Source organism: Simochromis diagramma, unplaced genomic scaffold (assembly GCF_900408965.1).
Source record: "Simochromis diagramma unplaced genomic scaffold, fSimDia1.1 OVJJ01000603.1, whole genome shotgun sequence".
Classification (NCBI taxonomy): domain Eukaryota; kingdom Metazoa; phylum Chordata; class Actinopteri; order Cichliformes; family Cichlidae; genus Simochromis; species Simochromis diagramma.
Window position 1 is genome coordinate 6,934,215 of NW_024387414.1, and position 22,490 is coordinate 6,956,704.

A 22,490-nucleotide genomic window follows, 5' to 3' on the forward strand; every position below is an offset into this window, starting at 1 on the left:
CACTCTGAGCTCATTTCTTCTCATGTACTTTTCTCAAGGATTCACCTGAATATTAATTAGTTCTATTCATTTATTCAATTCTGTTTTATTAGTTTAGTGCCACTTCACAGTAAACATTGCCTCAAGGTGCTTTATAGTGTAAGGTAAAGGTAAAAGTGGTTCTCTCTCTCTCTCATTTTACTTTTGAAAACTCTAGGAACCACAAAAAATTAGTGCTCAACAAACACAACTCTTGAGTAACTACATTTTCAGCTAATATATAAGAATGATGTGATCCAACATCCTCAAGATGTTCAATCTTTAGTGAAAAAAGTTAAACGAAACTTGAACAAGTGCAGTTGTTTGTTATTTGTTTGTGAATGAGGTATAACCTCCAACAGTCCCAGGAAAGGTTCTCTCAGGGTCATTGAGAGGCCTTCGTTTCCCTCCTCCATCTGTTTGTGTTCACAGGAATCTTACTGTCCCAAGGCCCACATTACAGTCATTCCTTGATGTCTGGGTGTTACCCAGAGAATCATAAAAAAACCTCCTCTCCAGCACACAAAAAAATGTCAGCCCCTGGTTAATCGGATTTGCCAGGTGATTTTTATCCTGCTGTCAAGCAGTCCCTCTGCTGTCTAACTGGGTCATTAAACCTCCAGCTAGAAGAGAGATCTACCGAGAAGAGTAAAATAGCTACATTTTGTTCAATTAGCATAGCTTCCCCTAATAGACAAGTCACTAGTGGATATGTTGTGTAGTTTTCCATTACGTGCTGAAAATAAGGCCTTAACCTTGGTGGGAAAGTTGGCTCTCAGCCTAGCATGAATCACTATACACACAATACACTCATAGATAAACATACACGAATGAATGTAGAACGAAGCAGCATATTGATGACTGTGATCCATTCATCTCCTCCTCTTTCTGCCCTCTAGCATGTATGCCTTCTCTGCATTCGACAACCAACAGTTACAGTATCTTTGGGACTGGAAGCAGCACAATCTGACCATCAAAACAGGAAAGCTGTTCTTCAGAGCCAACCCTAAGCTGTGCATGTCCGAGATCCGCAAAATGTGGAACAAAACAGGCATCCAGGCCCGCTTTGATGAGAGTGATTTCCGAAACAACGGCGACAGAGCCAGCTGTAAGGGTCAAAATGAGCTTCAGTTTGAAAACCACAAACATTTAAATTGCTATGTCCAGTTCATGTGCTGAAGTTACTCTAGTTTACTAGAAGTTTGCAAACACCTCTTTTGAGCGTGATGCTGTTCTGCTTCTTATGTCAGTATTTACTGCGCCACTCGGTCAACACTAATTGCTGCATATTAATGCACACATACTGAAGCGCTTTTTTTCCCCCCTCCTTGCTCCCTCCATAGGTGAAAGCACTATTCTGAAATTTAAGTCTAACAGCACCAGCAGCACAAGGATCAAGCTGACATGGCAGCGCTACCGGCCCCCTGACTACAGAGACCTCATCAGCTTCATTGTCTACTACAAGGAAGCGTATGTTTTTTGTTTATTTTAGTTTATCTGCAGGCTGAGTGTTACTGAACTGAATCTTAATCCCACCCCTTTATCAGCCAACATGTTTTAAATTAGGTTTCAGAAACATTAACAGGACTTTAAATACAGGAAATTTTACTTTAATCAAGTTTTATATTAACTTGGTACGTAGTTTCACAAATGTCCAGAGAATCAGCAATAGGAAATCTCACTTAATGGTTTTCCAGCCACAACTATTGGGCGAATATTAGGAGCTGACTTTAAGTGGACATTTAAGTGTTAAATCGTTGCAGAAGAATGAGGGGAAAAACTGATGCAAAGACATGATGTATTAAAAATGGTGGGCCAGGCAACAAACAAATACAGCAAAGTAAAAAACACGATGGAAATGTGGTCTTTCTGTCTGTGTTAACTATTATTTTGAGGAAGATGAGATTTTTGTGTTTTGCTGACATTCTTCATTTGTGTAATAAAAAACACGTGAATTAAATAGATGTACAGTAATAAATTAATAATTCGCCCTTTTCTTCCAGGCCCTACCAGAACATCACAGAGTTTGAGGGACAGGATGGCTGTGGCTCCAACAGCTGGAATATGGTGGATGTGGAGCTGAGGCCTGACAAGGAGTCAGATCCTGGAGTTCTTCTGTCCAACCTGAAGCCGTGGACACAGTATGCTATCTTTGTTAAAGCTATCACACTCACAGTGGAGGATAGACACATGCCAGGAGCCAAGAGCAAGGTGGTCTACATCCGCACCAGCCCCTCAGGTAAACACCACAACAGCACAGATCAAAAGTTAGTCTCTTACAGTCTGTGCTTTCTTCTCTCTAAAAGTGGAGAAAGTACTTTTTTGTTCGTTAGAATAACCAGGGAGTTAAAGAGCAAAATTGTTGTTTGACTAAGCCGACACTAAATATCCCCAAGTAATGCCTTTGTTTTCATTCAACATAAGCAGCTGAAATGGGAAGGGAAATTTAAATAAAATGACATTTATGTAGCACTTTTCTGGTGTTACTAACTTCTCAGTGCTAGACACTGCAAACCCCATTTTCACCCACACGTTCATATACTGCTTTATTCTTCAGTGTGTTAACTATTTCAAAACCATCTGTCCAGGGCAGTGTACACCCTGGACAGGTCACCAGTCCATCCTAAGGCCAGCACAGAGTGACACACAACCAGTCATTCCTACGATCAATTTAGAATCGCCGATTAATCTAACACGTACGTCTTTGGACTGTGGGAGGAAACCAGAATATGCAGGGAGAACCAACATGCGCACAGGGAACACAAGCACACAGCACAATCTAACCAGGAAGCTTCTTGCCATGAGGCAACCTGAGTGCAAACTACAACTGGTGCCGTTTAACCCAACCCAAAAATAAAGATTCATCATTTGGTTTTAGTGCCAAAGCTAATCGTAATCTAATCAGTCAAAAAAAACCATATTTACCTTGTCCATATCTTTAGTTGCAGAATTGCAGGTATCCTGCTGTGGCCATGTTTTCACCACCACTGCATTGTAGCTTTGTATGTGTTGTTCGACTCCCCTCTATCGTTCGGCCTAAACAATCCCAAAGGGGCATTACGGTATCCCCACCAATGCATAGCATTGTTTTCAGCTGGCCTTACTGTTTGGCTGCTGCCATACTGTCACTGACCTCTGGTGGTTTGAATTAGCAACTGCTTTATTTCCCTTATTAGTTTAACAAAAGTAGCAAACAACTGTGATGTTACTGAAAATCATATCCTTGGAGTATATTTTTTATACTAAATGGTTTGGTATACCTTAAAACCACCGTACAGCATATGCTTAGTTGCTACTTGTTTTGCAAATAGAAGTGGATTATTTCTCTGTCAGAATTAAAGCATTTCTGGATTTTATCCAAACATACTGTAAGGAGATGGAGAGGAAGACTGTTTGAAATAAACACAGCTGCAAGTCAAAGAGATGGAGAAAATCTGATTTAAACAAACTGTAATATACTGCAGTAATTAGATGAAATGGAGGGCTGCTTTAAATAAGTCCAGCTGCAGTGTAAAGACATAGCAGCACTGTGATGTCAGACGATCACATCTGCACTGGCAGCCTGAAGGAGAAAAGAGTTTACTCAAAAGTTGTTAGAAATCAGTTTATGCCTCTGTGCTTCTCAGCACCCTCCATGCCTCAGGATGTGCGAGCGTACTCCAACTCATCCACTCAACTGGTGGTACGCTGGTCGCCCCCTGTCTCAGCGAATGGCAACCAGACGTACTACTTGGTAAGATGGCAGCAGCAAGCGGAAGACCGAGAGCTCTATCAGCACAATTATTGCTCCAAAGGTACACACACACAGGCATAAACTTCCCTTGCCACCACTGCTGCTAATAATTAAGTCACAAACGGACTACAAATCTTTCTCTTTCTCCTGCAGAGTTGAAGATTCCCATTAGGATCGCTGCCATAGGGGTGGGAGACCAGGAAGAGGAGACAAAGCCGACTAAACTAAATCCAGATGGGGCAGGTAAAGGCTGTTGTCCCTGCCCCAAATCAGTGGAAGACCTGGAGGCTGAAGCTGCTGACGCCTCTTACCGAAAAGTCTTTGAAAACTTCCTGCACAACTCCATTTTCACACCAAGGTGATTAACCCAAGATCGTTATTTCTCCATGTGGCACAGCCGTTGTGTAGCTACGGCAACATTTAACTTGATTTTTACCCCTATGTGAACTAACCAAATATCTATGCATGCACAATTTGAGTAATTTTTCAGGTTAGCAAAACAGAGATCAGTTTCTTCCTTTGGTCTTTAGTCATTATACAGTATAATTATGCATAGCAGTTACAAGCCTAATGAGGAGTGATAATTCAGTCTTTATATTTTTTTTATCCTTCTTGAAATTTCCCTGCAAATGTATTTACTTTTTCTTCATTTCCCTGCATAGTGGCTCAGCTTCTGTTTGATTTGGATAGTGATAGGTAGTCACCCTGCTGCATTGCACTTCGGACATCTGCATCACATTATTTCTTTATGTCTCAACACACATGTGCAAGTCCATTGGGAATAATTAGTCCTTGGTGTGTTTTGCCAGGCCAGAATAAAGGGATTTGTGTACTTCCATCTAAAGATAAACATCAAGTGTCATCATATATTCTGCACTTAGTTTTGAGCTTACCTTTAACAGATGTGTGCAAACCAACATGAATGGGACAGTATCTGTAAACTCTGCTGATGTGATCATTACACGCCTACCAGAGTCTTTTACGGATTGGCTGGAACTGTTTAACTATAATTAGCCAAAGAAAACATTTCTTTCTTGGTGTTAGACGAAATATAATTGAGGATACATTTTCAAAAGCCATTTAAAAGGTGTCCACATTTCATTCTGGTTGAGACAAAACCTTGGCAATAACATTGTCTGGTATTCCATCCAATGAAATATTATGAAATAAAGGCACATGCGGGAAACTACTTGGTAATCTCTTGTTGCTCAGCTGTGTTAGTGGGTCTGATATATCACATTTTGGCACGTACTGTGTGCTTTGCCTGTAAGAGTTTAGTAACTAGAAAATTAACTGAGCTGTTCAGTAATTCTGTTTACAGTGTTCCTACCATGCTTCATCCGAGCTGCTGAACCAAAAGCCAAGTGGCAACAAAAACAAAACGGATCACTTAAAACGTCAAGTTTGAGCAAAGTATTCCAGTAACTCTGGAATCGGCACAAACCTAAAGAGCTAAGAAGTAAACAACAAAGGAGACAGACAGGTTTCAGCGTCTTGTGGTTTACCGCAGTGTTTCACATCTTGCTCCAAAGTATGAAAAATTGGCTTGTTGCACTCAGGTTGGGCTTAATGTCACTTAAAATCCACCTGTTTCACACTTAGAATTTCTCCTCTGACTCTACTTTTCAGGCCAGCAGATCGTCGCCGCAGAGATCTGTTTGGCATCGCCAACTCTACTCACTCCCGCCGCAACCACCTGCACGGCAACAGTAGCACTGCCCCTCCTCTTCAAGCCGCTGGCAACAGCAGCACCCCCGAACAGGATCCGGCAGACCAAGAATTTGAATTCATTGAGCAATCAGTGACAGAACGTGAGCTGCAGATCTCTGGCTTGCAGCCTTTTACGGTTTACCGCATCGATGTTCATGCGTGCAATCGACAGGTCGTACGTTGCAGCGCAGCGGAGTTTGTCTTCTCCAGAACCAAGCCTGCAGGTCAGCAATTTGTTTTGAAACATTACAGGCAACTGGGACACACATGACCAAGCTGTGATTTCTTTGATACCCATTGTAATTAAACTCTGGCTGTGATTTTTCCAGAAAAAGCCGATGACATCCCGGGTCCAGTGACCTGGGAAGGCCACGAGGACTGGGTGTTTCTGCGTTGGCCCACGCCGCCTCGTCCCAACGGACTTATCCTCATGTATGAGATCAAGTTTAAACTGGGTGCTGAGGTAGGACAAACTGCCTTTGTTTCCAGTAAATTCAGTAGTTTATTCAGAATTCTTTTTGCTCGTAGATCATCTTCTCCTCTGTATGAAGTGATTAATCTGAAGTAATACTTATAATACTGATAACTTTTAAGACTGGCAAGAAGTTCACAAAGTACATTGAAGCAAAAAGGACAGATGCTAATAGCAAACAAAAAACAAAAAAGAAAAACAAAAAAGGGATGTGACATCAAAGCAAGTCTATAAAAATGAGCTTTAAAGAAGAGATTTTTATGTTACCCAGTCTGACTGTCTGCCAGTCATTTAGCTAGAGCCATTTCACGTTCGCAAGTATCAAAGTCAACGCCATAATCTCTCATTTTCCCTTTAATGAAAAACAAATGATCACTATTCCTTTAGTCTTCACTGCACAACACAGAATTTCAGTTTAACCTAATGCTCTGAAAATGTTGGGAAGTCAGTTCTGACACACAGAATGTGATGCAGAAGTGTGCTCATGTTAAAATGTGCTCATTTTAAATGCAGAACAGATTGAACCAACAAACAGGAGTTAAGTTTTAGAAACGCCATTAAAAACAGTGGCAACGCTGGGTCTCAGAAGTACATGCTAACCAATCAAATACGCCACTGACCAGACATGAGACTTATTATTTATTCATCTTGAGGCAGAATGGGTCTGGCACCCTAAACCCTGTCCTTACTATTTATTGCACAGTACAAATTAAAAACAGCAGGCCCTTGGATGTTTGATTTGGATTTAGTAAAACTTACTCCATAATAAGCTCTCTTTTCTGTGTGTGTGTGTGTGTGTGTGTGTGTGTGTGTGTGTGTGTGTGTGTGTGTGTGTGTGTGTGTGTGTGTGTGTCAGACTGAGAAGCATGAATGTGTATCTGGTCAAATGTATCGGGCCCAGCGTGGCGTTCGGCTGTCCAACCTCAGTCCAGGAAACTACTCAGTCAGAGTGAGAGCCACGTCTCTGGCTGGCAATGGCTCCTGGACACAAACTGTGGATCTCTATGTGGCTGAACGTAAGTAAGACGCATGCGATCATGCATCATTAGAGTTGATTGCAGCATTTTTTTAAAACAAAATGTTGTGCCTTTTTGTTTTCTAACAACTGAATGACGTCAAAACTACCAATGATATTAATCAAACTGTTCGACCCAGCAGGATATGAAAATATCTTCTACGCCATGATCTTCGTTCCCATCTCCATCATCATCTTCATCTGCCTTCTGATTGGAGTGATGGTTGTTCTCAACAGGAAAAGGTTTGTGCACAAGAAGTGTTTCATCACCTACGAAAGATCTATCCTGAGAAAGAGAATGCCATACTTTTCCCGAAAGAAACGCGACCCTGTATTAGGAAAAAAAACAAAATGAAAAGCATATGGGCATGTACTTTTCTTCCTTTTTCTTCCCCAAAATAAACACTTAAACAACGTACTAATGGGTGGTGTGGTCACACTGTGATCCACAGTCACTCAACCAACACACTAACCAAAGCAAAAATGCTTTTGCCAATTGTAGTCCATAAAACTAAGTGGCAAATAAAGCTAGAATTCCATCTGTTACGTGATTGGCACCCTGTTGTATGTGGGGTTATAATATTTAGTGTTTATGTTGAAATACCAAAATTATCCTGAAGAGAACTGAAGATCATAAATTTGCATGATTTGAACTCAAAACAACCTGAAGTAATATGAAGTAATGAGTCTCCAGAAGAAATTAGCAACACCTGTCATACTGTGATTTTACTTTAGGGCCTATTAATCTTTTTTTCTTTTTCCTGAGCCAGCCACAGTAGGTTTCCTAATTGAAATACTACAATACTTGTTTTCACACGTGCACTGCAACAACTTCTCTAGTTTGTAAATCAGTCAGTCTTTAACCTGTCCATTCCTTAGTACGAAGATCAAGTGCTAGAGAGCTGTGCATTGCTGCCTCCTGCTCTATCCAGGCACTGTTATGCCTAACAAATGTCGAGTATATCTGGGAGCGTAAATGCATCTGAAGCAAAAGTTCACTTGTGTCAATGTTGCATTTTACTAGTATTCTTTGTAAAATAAAAAATTTGATGTGCATGATTATACCCTTATGCACACTCCCTGTTCTGTGTCTGTAAACATTTTTCTTTTTTTTTTGTCAGGAACAGTGATCGGCTCGGAAATGGAGTTCTGTACGCTTCAGTGAACCCAGAGTACTTCAGCGCAGCAGAAAGTGAGTGAAGTTAAGCATTCCCGTCCATTCAGTGGCCTTTAGTTGAAAAACAAAACATTTGATAAGTACCTGTGATCAGCACTGCTGAGATGGAAATCTTGGTTATTAATAAGACTGCCTCAGCTTCAGCCACCACACACCTATAGGAATTTAAATCACATTTATAACCTATGCACATTAATGTGCCAGGGAGCAAAGTAAGCCATTGCAGCCAGTTTCTATCTAAATTTATCACTAATTTAAAGCCATGAAAATATATTACACTTGTACAACAATCACAATCGACCAGAAAACAACTGCAGTAATAACTAATAATTTGTCAGCTGGACTCTCTCCACTAGAGCGAGGCTAGCTAATGTGTTTTTGAAAGATTGAATCTTTACATCACTATCTCTCTGTCTGCTTTGTTAAATAGCTAACACTGGATGTGGATAGGCAGCACACATCAGAAAGTAATCACGCTTCTTTTGCTAACATAGAAATGCCTTTTTCTGTGCAGTGTATGTACCAGATGAGTGGGAAGTGGCACGGGAGAAGATCACCTTGAGCCGGGAGCTTGGCCAAGGGTCATTCGGCATGGTGTACGAAGGCATAGCCAAAGGTGTGGTCAAAGACGAACCAGAGACGCGTGTTGCCATTAAGACTGTTAATGAGTCGGCCAGCCTGCGAGAGAGGATCGAGTTCCTCAACGAAGCCTCCGTCATGAAGGAGTTCAATTGTCATCATGTGGTATGTGCTCACATAAATTCAGATCTTACGGAGAAATCAGGGTAGTTCATATTTTCTGACTAGTTTAGAAGAAATGGCCACATGGTTACATCAGTTCCCTTTGTTACCTGTGTTTGAATCATCCTATGTTTGTTGCAGGTTCGTCTCCTGGGAGTGGTCTCTCAGGGCCAGCCCACGCTGGTTATCATGGAACTGATGACCCGAGGAGATCTAAAAAGTTACTTGCGCTCCTTGCGACCTAAAGAGGTAGTAAATTGTCGTCATAGTGATCCACAGAAAATGAGTACTGAATAAAAACAAAGCTAAATATTTAATCTGTAGGGTTTTTTTTGCATGATAGTAACTTAATTGTATCTCTATCCAGTGTAATGCAATGTTGTAATTAAGTGCAGTGAGAGAGTATCACCTGTGGGTCAGATAATTCATGTTCGCTTGTTCTCCTTCATGTCTCCAGCAACAGTGGTCCAGCCTGTCTCTCCCTCCTCTGAAGAAGATGCTTCAGATGGCAGGGCAGATTGCTGATGGCATGGCTTACCTCAACGCCAACAAGTTTGTCCACAGAGACCTCGCAGCCAGGAACTGCATGGTGGCGGAGGACTTTACTGTTAAGATCGGAGGTAAAGGATGAGTCTTGTCACTGGGAGTATGCTCACTAAGTGTAAACTCAATTACAGAGTAAAGTAGAAAACACACCACTAGCATCATTAGCTATTTTCTAGACAGTTATAGCTACAATGATGTGCCTTGTTAAAATGTCTAAGGCTCATGCGATGTGCTGTCTAAGTGTGTTGTCACATCTTCTGTGTTTAGTCAGTTTAAATTGAACTGTTCGTTTGTGCAGATGCTAGCACAGTAATAGCACTTGGCAGCGAACCAAAACAACTGCGCTGAAACCCTTTAGAGGAGGTGGTCTCAGTGCAGTTCCAAATGAACTCCAGAGCGGTTCGTTTATAGTGGGAACGTGATCCGACCCCCATCCGAACCAACTACAAATGCTTTGGATTCTGAATGGGGCAAGGCACTGTTAATGCCTGTACGGGCTAGCAGCTAGCCATGACATGAGCTTAAATTCTCCTTCTTCTCTGATAGTCCAGAACACAGCACTTTCTTCCTGTATTTGCTTTTGTTGCTTCCATCCACAGAAACTTCTGGCCAATGAGGGGACTGGATTGTAGTCATGCATTTTGCTTTGCTTAGAGTTTACTTGGATTTTTCTCTGTGTGAAAACAAACCAAACTGCAGGGAAAAGCTACAAGTTTACAAACTGATTAACTGATTCGGACCAGAGTAAACAAACCATAGGTGTGAAAACACCCTAAGTGATGGCAGTGAATGTAATGCTGTTTTAAGAGTTATAATACCAGTAAAAAGCACCACCGTATGAAATACAAACCCACTCAAATTACACCAAGAAGTCAGAAAAAATTTGAAAGCATTTCTATCGAATGAAGTGACTGTTTTTTGCTTCACTTTCTTACTTTTGGTCTGTGTGCGCTTGTGTTTGTGTGTGTGTGAGTAGATTTTGGCATGACCAGAGACATCTATGAGACAGATTACTACCGCAAAGGTGGTAAAGGTTTGCTCCCCGTACGTTGGATGTCACCCGAGTCCCTGAAAGACGGAGTCTTTACCACCAACTCGGATGTCTGGTAAGCAGACGCATGAAAACACACATGGTGACTTCATTCTGTGTGTATACTGCTTCCAAAAATATGTCATCATTGTCATAAAGATAATGGAAAGCACACTTTTTTGCCCCCCTCCCCATTTCCCTCTATACAGGTCATTTGGGGTTGTGCTGTGGGAGATTGCCACTCTGGCAGAACAGCCCTACCAAGGTCTCTCTAATGAACAAGTTCTCCGTTTTGTCATGGAGGGGGGGCTTCTGGAGAAACCTCAGAACTGTCCCGATATGCTGTAAGACACACAAACTCCACACTGCACATTCACATAAAATGCTCTCATGTCTGTTTTCCTCTTCTCTGCTGGTTAATTTTAATTATCCGCTCAGTGAAGCGGCACTGCTGCCCTTCAGCCTGTGGTCTCTGGATTTGCTGAACTGCAGTACTGATTGCCTTCACAGCCCATCTATATTTCAGTGTGTGAACTTGTATTCTTTAAGATGTGTTTCTTCTTAATGTGAAACAGCCGCAGTATAAATCCACATCAAAAGAGTCATGAGTGTCACAGACAAATTTGGCAACCAACAAGAAAACACTGAAGGATGCATCAGATGGTGAAGTCATGCGGAGAACAAATGTGAAGTCCCAGGGTTTGCTCTCTTCCCTAACAGCAACAATTTTATAAATAATATTATTCATTAGCATATCTAGAAAATACGGTCTTACTAGTGCACTTCCTTGGTTAATAATGATGTGTTGTGTCCTGCAGCGGACCTCATCTCTTGCTTTACAAAATAAAAATCAGCCCCAGTTTGACATCCTGGAGCTGCCACTTCTGAAAAAAACACTTTTAGGTGCATTACTGCCCCCTTCTGGTTGTAGTAGCATGTTTGATACTACCAGGTACCAGTAAACACAAGAGAAAACGTTGATTCTAAGAAGATAAATATTGGTGTAAATTATTATTATAATTTTTTTAAGTGACCATTTTAGAAATAGCGGAATCCACCTTACAGCAACTCTAAAACAAGTTAAGATGCTTCTTTAATCCACTCAAACTGCAGTGTAAGTTTGAGAAGTTATGACTGCTTGAGTCATAAATTGTTTGTCAGAATCAGGTTGGCTGCAGAGCTCTCTGTGCTGGATGCATGTGAAGGCAGCATCAGCTCAGCACTTCATAAACAAGAAGTGAGTGCACGAGGGTCATACAGCCATTTTAGCAACAGAAAGCAAACATTTGGCAAAAGTAAATATTGGTTTGTTGGTAGGAAAGTACAGTTCCTCTGGATAGGGTCATTACTGCAGGAGGACATGTTGTTGCTGAATACTGACCTGACCTATTTGTGTGTGTGTGTGTGTGTGTGTGTGTTTGCAGGTTTGAGCTGATGCGAATGTGTTGGCAGTACAATCCTAAGATGCGTCCATCCTTTGTTGAGATCATCAGCAGCATAAAGGATGAGCTGGACCCGTGTTTCAGGGATGTCAGTTTCTTCTACAGCGCCGATAACAAGCCCCCCGATGCGCCGCAGCTCCACCTGGAAAAGCTAGACAACATGGAAGATGTTCCTCTGGACGTTCCGTCATCGACACAACTGCAGCAGACTCCAGCTCCCCAACAGACGCCCCCTTCCCCAAGCTCAGAAGCACCACCTGGCCCATCGCTAGCTCCCAGCTCACCTTCCTCTCCCTGCACGTCGAGAGCTGCCATGGACAAGCACCCCTCCGGCCAGCAAGCAGCTAATGGGCTGTCGGGGGCGGGGCACGCAGCGGGGGCGGGGCTCGGGACGGGCTCGAGCGTCACAATGCGGCCGTCTCTGGACGATCTGCCACCATACGCGCACATGAATGGAGGACGCAAAAATGAGCGTGCCATGCCTCTCCCGCAGTCCTCTGCCTGCTGATTGGACAACCCACCAGACTGCAAACCTTCCCATCTGCTGGACATCTCAGTGGATGGAATAAAAAAAATTTTTGTTGTTGTTGTTTTGGGGAATTTTTTTTTGTTTGTTTTTTAAATCAAATACAGCAAACCGCGTGGTCCACTAGCTGGATGTGACCATTCAGTGAGACTCACAGGAAGACGGAGCAAACATGTTCTTCTTTTTCTGTTTTTCCTTTTCATAAAGTTTTGGTTTCTACCAGCTGGCTGTCCAACGTGACACTGCCCTCGAGTGGGAAGATCAAAAACACTACAAATAAGAAAAATATCAATAATTTGTGAGATCTCTTTCTCTCTCTTTATGGCTGAACTTATTTTATAATCCATCATTTGTTACTTTTTTATATGTATTTACAAATGGGAGAAGAAAAATCTATAGGCCTTTATATAAAACGAGCGGCGTTTTGTTTGCTTTTGAACGGGCATTATGGTGAAAACGTTAAGCATATCTAATGAAGAAGAAACTCTTAAGAGTGACTGGCATGTCTCGTCGGTCGTTCAGTAGTGTGGTTGCTCTGCAGGCTGAGTGTCAGCGTAATGCCGGATCAACAGCCAACTCGTTGAAACAAACAACCAGAGGGGGAAAGGTCAACTCTGCCAAATTTATTGCCAAATTTATACTGTTTGTCAGATTCTCTCTTCTGCAGTTTTGCCCTGTAATTCTCCAACACACTCCATTGAAAATTAAAGCAAAACAAATCTGCTACTGCACTATTTTGAAATAAAAGGGATATTACCTTCCCTCTACAGTGCTACACTACAGTAAATCTGACATTATAGACTTTGAAATTATCTGAAATTGAGCCACATCTTTTCACAAAGTGCTGTACCATTACGGTTAAACCGCCAAATACAGTCCATAAAGAAGCAAAAAAAAAATTAAAAATTAAAAAAACAAACAAACTCAAAGCGAGGACTGCGGATGGAAAAAGTGTAAATGGGAAAAACAAACATAAACACGAGTTGTACAACGTCTCTCAGTCGGGGTTCTCAGAGTTCAGAGGCGTCTTTGTTGTTGTATTCGAACAGGTATTTTTTTAGGCTAGTCATCGGTCTCCAACATTTACAACATCTCTCTGTGGGCAGAGCATTTATGTACACACCAGTTGTTTGTGTCACTTTTCTAACTTTTCTACAGTTGGAGACATTCATCGTGTACAGAAAGAAGCTGCTATTCCTTATTTCTCTTTGTGGTTGTAATATAGTCAATATCTATATATTAAAAAGAGAAAAAAAAAAACTCCTTCAGGTTGGATCTACGAACGTTTCAACTACAGTCCATTTTTTTTAATGCTTGTAACTGTGTAAAGTGTATCTGAGCTGGTTTCGTTTCTGTGTTTGCGTATAAGGTACGACTATTTGCCTTGTGTTTTGAAACACTTCCCCTCCCATCTAATTAGGGGACAGCGATGGGGTGCGACGACCATCGGTGTTCTTGTGCTCTCTCGGGACCCTTTTGCATCAGTCCTCTATGGTTTGGACTAAACCGCTTCTACCCATCATTATCACTCTAAGAGGCCAGGTGTCCCAACTAAATCTCAGGTCAAAGAGGAAAGTTTAATCCTGTTCTACTTTCCCGTTTGTTTTCTTCTTCTTCTTTTTTTTTCCTTGTTCTGTCAAACCCAGAGACATCCAGCCTGGTGTGTGTTAAACCTCGGTCTCATTCTTATTCTCTCTGACTGCTTTTCTTTTTTTAACAATACTCAAAAGCAGTGTTTTTACAACCGAATGGTTGTCAGGCTGCGTTTGATTTGACCTTTACACTTATGTATAGAAACCTAATACTGACAAAATGTAGAAGTGAGACATTTCAAAATGTAGCATTAAACACTGATAAACAATACTGTTAGTTAAATAATTCAGAAGGCATATTAAATAAAGAAATATGTAATTTATGATAATCTTCTATTATACCAGCTCACCACCTTAGTTTCCCCCTTTTTTTGGAGGGTTTGTGCACACTTGCTGTTTGTTTAGTGCCTTTTAGCCACCTAGCAGCAAGAATACACTAAAAGGGGGCACGCAGTGGCGTCGGGGTGAGCTAATCCTAGTTATCTACCTGAGCCACCTGGTTCACCCAAGCTAACTTATTATAAAACAAACTCCAGAGTAAAAATTAAGTTACTTACTTTAATTACTCCTTTATTTGTTACCAACTATACAGGTGATAAGTACAGTTTACATTTTTACCTGAAGCATTTTACCCAGCAAGAAAATATTAACACATTTTCTTGCTGGCTCATGCTAGTTATACCTTTTTTTTCTGGTTTATTATGAAAGAAAAGTGTTCATTAAATCATATGCTGCCATAATATGCCCTAATTCATGGTAAAAACAAGAGCCGAATATGAAGACAATTGTGTTAAAAATGTGATATTTGTACCAGAAATGGTCCTCATGCTAGTTTAGTTGGGGGGGGAAAAGGTTAGCTGTAGCTAAGTGGCTAGCAGCTTTGTCAGATGATCCCCACACATGCATAAAAGTCCTGAAAAAGTAATTAATTACCAGATTAATCATTAAATGTGTGCCAAAACCCTCCCAAAATCTCGGGCAATAAAAGATAAAAGGATGTATAAAGTGTTCTTTTTAGTCCGCATTGTAATCATTTAGCTAACAGTATTATGTGAACTCACATTTCTTTTTTTCTGATACTGCATTTTGTCAGTTTCAGGGCTCTGTGTTAGTGCCGTGTGAAAACCTTAAGAGTACAATGCAAAACATAATTTATGTATTTCAGGCGAGTACAGAAACCTGTCTGTGGGATACTTTCACCTTCTTCTAATCAACTTCTGTCTCTTCATCAGGGGTGGTTTTCTTTAGGCTGCTAGAGTAACCCATATTATTTATCTTTTTTCAACATATAAACGTGTGTTTGTAGAAGATTGGGCTGAGACATGGGTGAAAATTAATCTTATAGCATTGAGAGGTTTTTTTTTTTTTCCTTTGGGAACATTAAGATGTCACAGGTGACACTAAAAGGATTTATAAAAGGAACAAGTATTGAGGCCCTTCTCTTTGAGAATAAATCTTAATGGTATTCTTTATGAAGATTTACTGAAGGAAAACCATAATATATGAGTGGACCACATAGAAAGATTTTTAAAGGTTTATTTGCCTCTGAAAGCAGCATTTGTGTATCCCTTGCCCAAATGTTTCTTGGTTATTTATGTCCTTTTTGTGTGAAGTGTAAATCACTGTAAAAAAAAAAAAAATCCCCCATTAGATATTTTTGTTTTCCTTCTGATATGTTGTCATTTTGTTTTGTTTTTTTCTCTATTGTGGGGGAAGGTCTTGTTATTAATCCTTCAACCATCCATCTACCTCACTTTTTTTCTTTTTTTTCCAATCTATCTACATGTACAGAACAACAAAACATCTCACCTACAGTTGACTGGCTGTAATGACGATCTCACTGCATGCTGTCAATAAACATGGTCAAATCCAAACCACAAACCAAACCATCCTGGAAACATGGTAAAAGTTCCAAGGGGAAAAAGATGACCATCAAACATCTTGCTATTGAAGTTTGGCCCACGATGGCTTTTATTTGGGCTTTCTAAAGTCTGGAGGAGCTGCTACAAGCATACAAGAATGGAGGAAGGGCAGTTCTGTCCTTTGCACCTACTCTGCACATAATCCACCACCACATTGTAGGGTTACGAAGTAGCATGTAGAATCCCCCCTTTTTATCTTTCGTATTTTTCAGGTTATCCTATAATCAGGTGGATGAAGTTGTGACCTAAGGTAGCCACTATATGGCAAACCCACGTATTCTCTTGGTAAAACACACACAATGCAAACTTTCTTTATGGTACTTTAAATTACTAACGTTTAATGTGAAAAAATATAATGAAGAGTACAACTTAAAAATGTTTTATGGGTGTATTAGGGCCACATTGAGAAATTACTATATATTTTTTCATTATGTTGCCCTAATATTTGTACAGTTCTGGATGCCATTGTTGCTTGGAAAAACACTGTCGAGTGGGGTTTTCAAAGAGAGAAGTAGTAAATATAGCTGTAATTTAGTAGTAGTGCATGAAACTGGGTCTACCTGAAGGCCAAATTCGCACCTTTTAAATCCCACACATGACCTGTGCCATGATGGTTCCGACCTAGAAAGCCCACTGAAGATGTTAGACAATCATTCACTTTATTTTTCTGGTTTATAAAGACAATGCTGCTACTATATGCTGTTTTAAAACTTGTTTAAACACATAAGGATACATATATGCAGGACTGCAGGCTGACAACCACCAGTTTCACCATTTTCAGTGTGACAGTTTAAATCCGTGAAAGCCCTCACTGCCTTTTATTACACTTTGAAGCACCGCCGAGTCTAAAACGAGCTTTCTCTGGTGATTTCTTCTTCTAGCTGTGGACAGTATAGACCGGTTTCAGCAGGCACACATTTTATGACCTTTTTTTTTTCTGTCAATACTTGCAGCAGATATTTGGTACGTAGAAATGTTGATAAGTGAGGGTTGTGTGATTTCTGGATTTCACTATAACTAATACTTGCTTCATTTGAGGATTTTTTTTTTCAACTTTTTTACTGCCATAACAGGACTTTAGAGCTGTTGCTTTTGCCTCTAGACCTGTTTCCACATCAGTCAAATGCTCTCCCTCGTTTTTCTTTTCTTTTTTTAAACCCTTCTTCCTCTCCTGTCAGGGTCATAACTTCAAACTGGAGGTCTCGGTAAGCCCAGCTGCAGGAAACGAATCCATGTTGGGTGGTCAGGATGGGTATTTTGGAGTTTGTGGTCTGAATTTTGCCTCACTTTTACCACTGGAACACCTCACAGAGCCGACATAAAATCAAATTTCGATATTTTTTTTCTCTCCTTTTTTGTTACATTGATGGTCATTTTGTTACCTGTACTTTTGATTTGTGTAAATTATTCATAGCCTTCCAACTTTTTGCGTTTTTATTGAAATGATCTGTTAGACTGAGGTTTCATTTTGGTTTCTCTTTTGTACATGCTGTTGTAAGAATTTTTCCTGTTATCGATATATTCTGAGTTCTGGGAAAAATTATTGGCTGAAGGAAAAGAGAATGTCTGTTTCTCTGATTCTTTTTTTTTTCTACAGGAGATTTAAGATGAATAAAAATGTATGCAAACTGTTTTGCTGCGTGTTTTGTTGGAACTGATGTTATTTGGGATGAATTTTGTATATTTCTAGTCAAGGTTTAAGGAAATATAAGTAGAACATCTCAGTGTATTTAATTTATAGTTCAATAACATGAGCACAGTGAACGAATATGGCTGAATTTATATAACAGGCTTAACATAAACGGCTGAAGCATGTTGCTTATTTTTCAAAAACAGGATTTGGTAACAGTAACCTGTGACTATAAACTGGATGTTGGATGCAGCTGCCAAAACCACATGTGCTGTCCGTGTTAATTACAGTATTCACTTTTTATCCAAGTATTCCCTGTGAGCCAAAAGGTCAATTCAGGAGGATCTAAATGCTTTATCAGTTTTTTCTAGTCTTGGTTCTGTGTGATGTCAGTGAGTTTAACATGGCCATCTCAGGCACACAGCTCTCTGTATGCAGAGGCTCTACTCCAGTGTTTTCCCAAACCACAACAACACTTCCCTCATGGTGCTTTATATTGTAAGGTCAAAACCCTACATTAATACACAAAAACTCCGACCCCCTATGAGCAAGCACTTTGGCGACAGTGGGAAGGAAAAACTCTCTTTTAAAAGAGAGAAACCTCCGGCAGAAGCAGGCTCTGGAATGGGGTGGCCATCTGCCACGGCCAGCTGGCGATGAGGGAAGGAGGGCGGTTTTAAAATTAAATTTAGAAATTAAATTTAGATGCCCAATTTAAATAAATATTTTACGCCAATTTAAGAGTTTTGTCACATAATCGCATGCGCGTTTCAGTTACATTTTAGCGCTGGCATGAGAAAGCCCTAATGATGACATTTTGGCTCTTCAACTTGGCATGTTTTTGGAAGGTTTTGACGATTACTTCGTCAATCACTGAGTTCCTTGACCTCATTAAGAGTACTGGAGAAGGCAACCTTTCATGGAGTTCATTGTATACTGTCAGGCTGCGTTGTTAAATGTTCTCTGAGGACATTTTGTAGTTTTTGGACAAAATTTTGTTCCAGATCTTATGGGAAACTCTCTGCATAATAAACTCAGATGTATCTGGATGCCATGTCGCCGTCTCATTTCCTTCAGCCATAGCGTGCATTACCAGATCTTTAGTGAAATTTTTCACAACTTCCTTGTACTCTTCCCTGTTTTCAGAGACACTGAGTAGTCTTTTTGGTAAAGCCAACAGGTGTTTGGTGAAGGTTGGGACAGTAATGTTATCAAGCTGTTCCCTCAGATTAAAAATCAAACGTTTTTCCCTGCAGTTATGTGTTTTGCAAAGATCCTTGAGAATGGCCTTGTCTAGATTTTTCAGGTAATTTGGGAATAGATCCATTATGGGAAAGACAGACTGTCCTTCTCCTGTTTTAGGATCAGGATTTCACCGTCTCTCTGCTGAAGCTGCTCTTTCAGACAGTTCATCTCAAAGTCAACGTTTCTGGCCTTTTCCTGATCTGAACCAGTCTGATCCCCCTTTTCTTTGATGGCACTGCTCATTTCCACTTTGCGTGACACTAATTCATCACATCCTCTTTTAAAAGTTGATTTTCAGACAGAGTGTTTAGGAAAGCTTTCCTAACGTAAACAGCGTTTTGAATCACCGAAGACTGAGACTCTGTTTTTGCGTTTACGTGTAGATGAGGAATACAGAGTTCGTCACGCAACGACAAAGGTATGTGCCTTTTTTCACGTCACACTGTGCGCCATGTTTTTGTTTACATGAGATGAATTGCAGAATAGCAGATGGAGACAAAATACTGTTACTGTTAATCTTAATATCTTCAGGTTTTACACGCTTACATATACACACGAAGTTACTGTCCCTCCATTTAGAAAGGCAGAGGCATCATGGTGTAATTATTTTTACTTGTAGTTGTTTTTTGTTTGTGTGGGAGCCCCGTCAAAAACCTGTCTGTTACGCTAGTCCAAGCATTTTTTTTTCTTTTCATACCGTGCCCCCCACCCCCCCCCCCCTGCAATGGCTCTGCGGCCCCCCCGGGGCGGGTCCCACACTTTGGGAACCTCTGCTCTATAACATCTTCTTGTGACTATTTGCTACACAGACCTTCTGCAAGACTGATGCACGCAGGACTTTATCAACTTTTTGACCTTCTGTCCAGAGAGAGGAGGTTCAGGTCTGTTCAATCAGACACTAAGAGAATCCAAAGCTGTACAGACCCTTATTAAACACCGTCACACAGCTGTGGGTCAATATGAACGCATCATGCAGGTGTACGAGGTGGGAACTCTGAGATTTTTGCGTCTATCTGTGCTACTTACGTGTAAAGTAGGAAGGATAATATTTAAAATAAGCGGGCGAACTGATCTATAAATGTTATATGAGTCACTAGTGTGCGGACATCAAAGTGCTGATAGTGAAGTGCAGACCCTTTTATTTACCGAGTGCTGTGTTTCTGCTGGCTGTTTACATCCCGCCGCGTTCTGATTGGACCACAGCGCTAGGACTGCTGCATGACGTCATCAGCAAGCACGAGACCGCTCACCCAGATGCTGTGTTTGTTGTTGCCAGGGATTTTAATCACTGCAACAACAACAGCTATGTAAGGGGCGCATACAAGGCAGTGCCTCGCCCGCATTTTGGACAGTCCGACAACATTTCTGTTTCTCTGTCCGGCATACGGGCAGCTCCTCAAACGAGCCCCAAGTTTGGAGCGAAGAGACTGATTCGGTGCTTCAGAACTGCGTTGGTGCTACAAACTGGGGTGTGTTTAAGACTGCTGCCATAAGAGAGGACGGTTCTGTGAATTTAGAGGAATATGCATCAGTGGTCACCAGCTGCATCAGCACATGCATTGACAATATTGTCCCCACCAAGCGATACAAAACATATCCAAAATCAGAAAACACGGTTGAACTCTGAGGTACGTTCCATGCTGCATGCACGCTCCACTGCATTTGCCTCTGGTGCCGCAGAGGGCTACAAAAAGGCCAGATATGACCTGCGCAGATCCATCAGGGAAGCCAAGTGGCAGAACAGACTGAAGCTGGAAGGACACTACAACAATTCAGACTCCTGACGCATGTGGCAGGGCCTGCAACACATTAGTGGTTTCCAGCTGCAACACGCTACCAGATGAGCTGAGTTCTACGCTCGCTTCGACACTCTCAACACCAACCGATACAGAGGGATTCTACCAGCAGGGGCAGCACAGAGCTCTTCACTCACTGTGACTTCGACTGAGGTATGCAAGGTTCTGAGGAGGATTAACCCGCGACAGTGATTGACTTTGAGGGTGTGCTCTTCAGAGCTGGCTGAGGTGTTTACAGACATTTTCAACTTGTCCCTCACCCAATCAGCTGTGCCCACATGCTTCATGTCTACCACCATAGTGTCCCTCCCCAAGAAAAACAACATAACCTGATTGAATGACTATCGCCCCATCGCACTCACTTCAATTGTAATGAACTGTTTTGAGAAGATAGTCATGTCCCATATCAAAGCAGACATCCCGGATACATTAGACCCTCTGCAATTTGCATATCAGCGCAATCGTACTACTGAGGACGCAGTTAATGCAGCCATCCACACAGCCCCTTTCACACCTCAAAAATAAGGACACCTATGTTCAAATGCTGTTTATAGACTACAGCTCAGCATTCAACACCGTCATCCCAAGCAGACTGGTGGAAAAGCTCTCCACTCTTGAACTGACACCCCAGTCAGTCAGAGTTGGTATCAGGACAACAGGTACAAAGATAGTGAGCACAGGGACTCCCCAAGGCTGTGTGCTCAGTCCACTCCTGTACACCTTCTTCACCTATGACTGTGTCCCTGCACAGGTATACACTACATAATAGAACTGTAATTAGCCCTAACCTGTAAATTTGCAATTTTTGTACAAATCTCTGCATATACACCTTAATATTGCATACTCTGTATATATTATCACTGTGACAGTGTTGCAACTACTTGCACTTTAAATTCTGTTAACACCCACATTTACAAAGCACTGTTTTACTTATTATTGCTTTCTTTTAGTTGTGTGAAGGGTAAGAATTTATCAGTCCCATTTATCAGTATTAATTCAGATATGTCCCTCTGAGGAACAGCTGGACTGGATGGATGATTTTTGTTTTTATGGGCCAATTTTTTTTTGTTTGTTTGTTTTTGTAACGGTATAAACAATGAAAGGTGGGGGATTGGCCAATTGGTAAGATGTGGCGCTAAACAACAGCAGCACGTTTAAGCTTGATCAGCTGATGTTAGAATTTATTTAATATTACTTTCTAGTTTCAGCGGATGTTTGCTGGAGCCACAGCTGTAAAAGCTGCTGGTCATGATATCTGTTTGGATATGTGGTGAGAGGGAAACATGAAGATGAAACCAGGAGATGTCCTTAGTGAATCATCAGAGCTGAACAGGTGATGGAGAAACAGGTTTACCTTTTAGGTGACATGAAGGAGTTGAAGGAAAGTTATGAACTGTTTCTGAGAGACAAATAACAAAATAAATCATTTTCTATGTAGCTGACAGCTGGTAACTGTGCAGGGGCGGGTCTAGCAAGGTTTTGCCAGGGTAGCCGGTAGGGGACAAGGAAAGGGGGGCACAAAGAAATACTTTTCTTTCTTATTCTCATTTAAAATGTCTAGCTTTTGATAAATAATTATCTGAATCTTACAACCAAAGTTTTTATCTGGTGTAAAATGTATAGAACTCATACATACATACCAACAAGACAGTGTACATTACTGTCACAACAGCGTTTCTTTTCATTCAAAGGCTTTATGGCTTTTCCTATAATACCTCGTGGGGCGGTCTCTAGTCAAAATGCCTCTGCCGATTTTTTGTCCCAGTCCAGCCCTGATAACAAATCACCCCTGATATTCCTCTCCATCCACTCCGCCCTACCTGCACTCTCCTTTACCTTTCTTGTGCACAGACCATTGCTTTGGACGGTTTACCCCAAGTATTTAAAGTCATCAG

General features: G+C 41.1%; 1 protein-coding gene across 1 annotated transcript in view; it reads left to right on the plus strand.

Moving 5' to 3' along the window:
- LOC120721548 (insulin-like growth factor 1 receptor) overlaps window positions 1-16,991 on the plus strand; it is a 62,502-nt gene extending 45,511 nt beyond the window's left edge. The window contains exons 6-21 of the mRNA XM_040011945.1: window positions 918-1,126; window positions 1,362-1,488; window positions 2,022-2,257; window positions 3,645-3,812; window positions 3,905-4,109; window positions 5,381-5,685; window positions 5,791-5,924; window positions 6,790-6,949; window positions 7,092-7,191; window positions 8,070-8,140; window positions 8,640-8,869; window positions 9,008-9,115; window positions 9,324-9,486; window positions 10,389-10,518; window positions 10,652-10,786; window positions 11,867-16,991. Coding sequence (XP_039867879.1) covers window positions 918-1,126; window positions 1,362-1,488; window positions 2,022-2,257; window positions 3,645-3,812; window positions 3,905-4,109; window positions 5,381-5,685; window positions 5,791-5,924; window positions 6,790-6,949; window positions 7,092-7,191; window positions 8,070-8,140; window positions 8,640-8,869; window positions 9,008-9,115; window positions 9,324-9,486; window positions 10,389-10,518; window positions 10,652-10,786; window positions 11,867-12,392 — 3,007 coding nt within the window. The 3' untranslated portion in view covers window positions 12,393-16,991. The remainder of the gene's footprint in view (window positions 1-917; window positions 1,127-1,361; window positions 1,489-2,021; window positions 2,258-3,644; window positions 3,813-3,904; window positions 4,110-5,380; window positions 5,686-5,790; window positions 5,925-6,789; window positions 6,950-7,091; window positions 7,192-8,069; window positions 8,141-8,639; window positions 8,870-9,007; window positions 9,116-9,323; window positions 9,487-10,388; window positions 10,519-10,651; window positions 10,787-11,866) is intronic.
- Window positions 16,992-22,490: the final 5,499 nt, after the last annotated feature.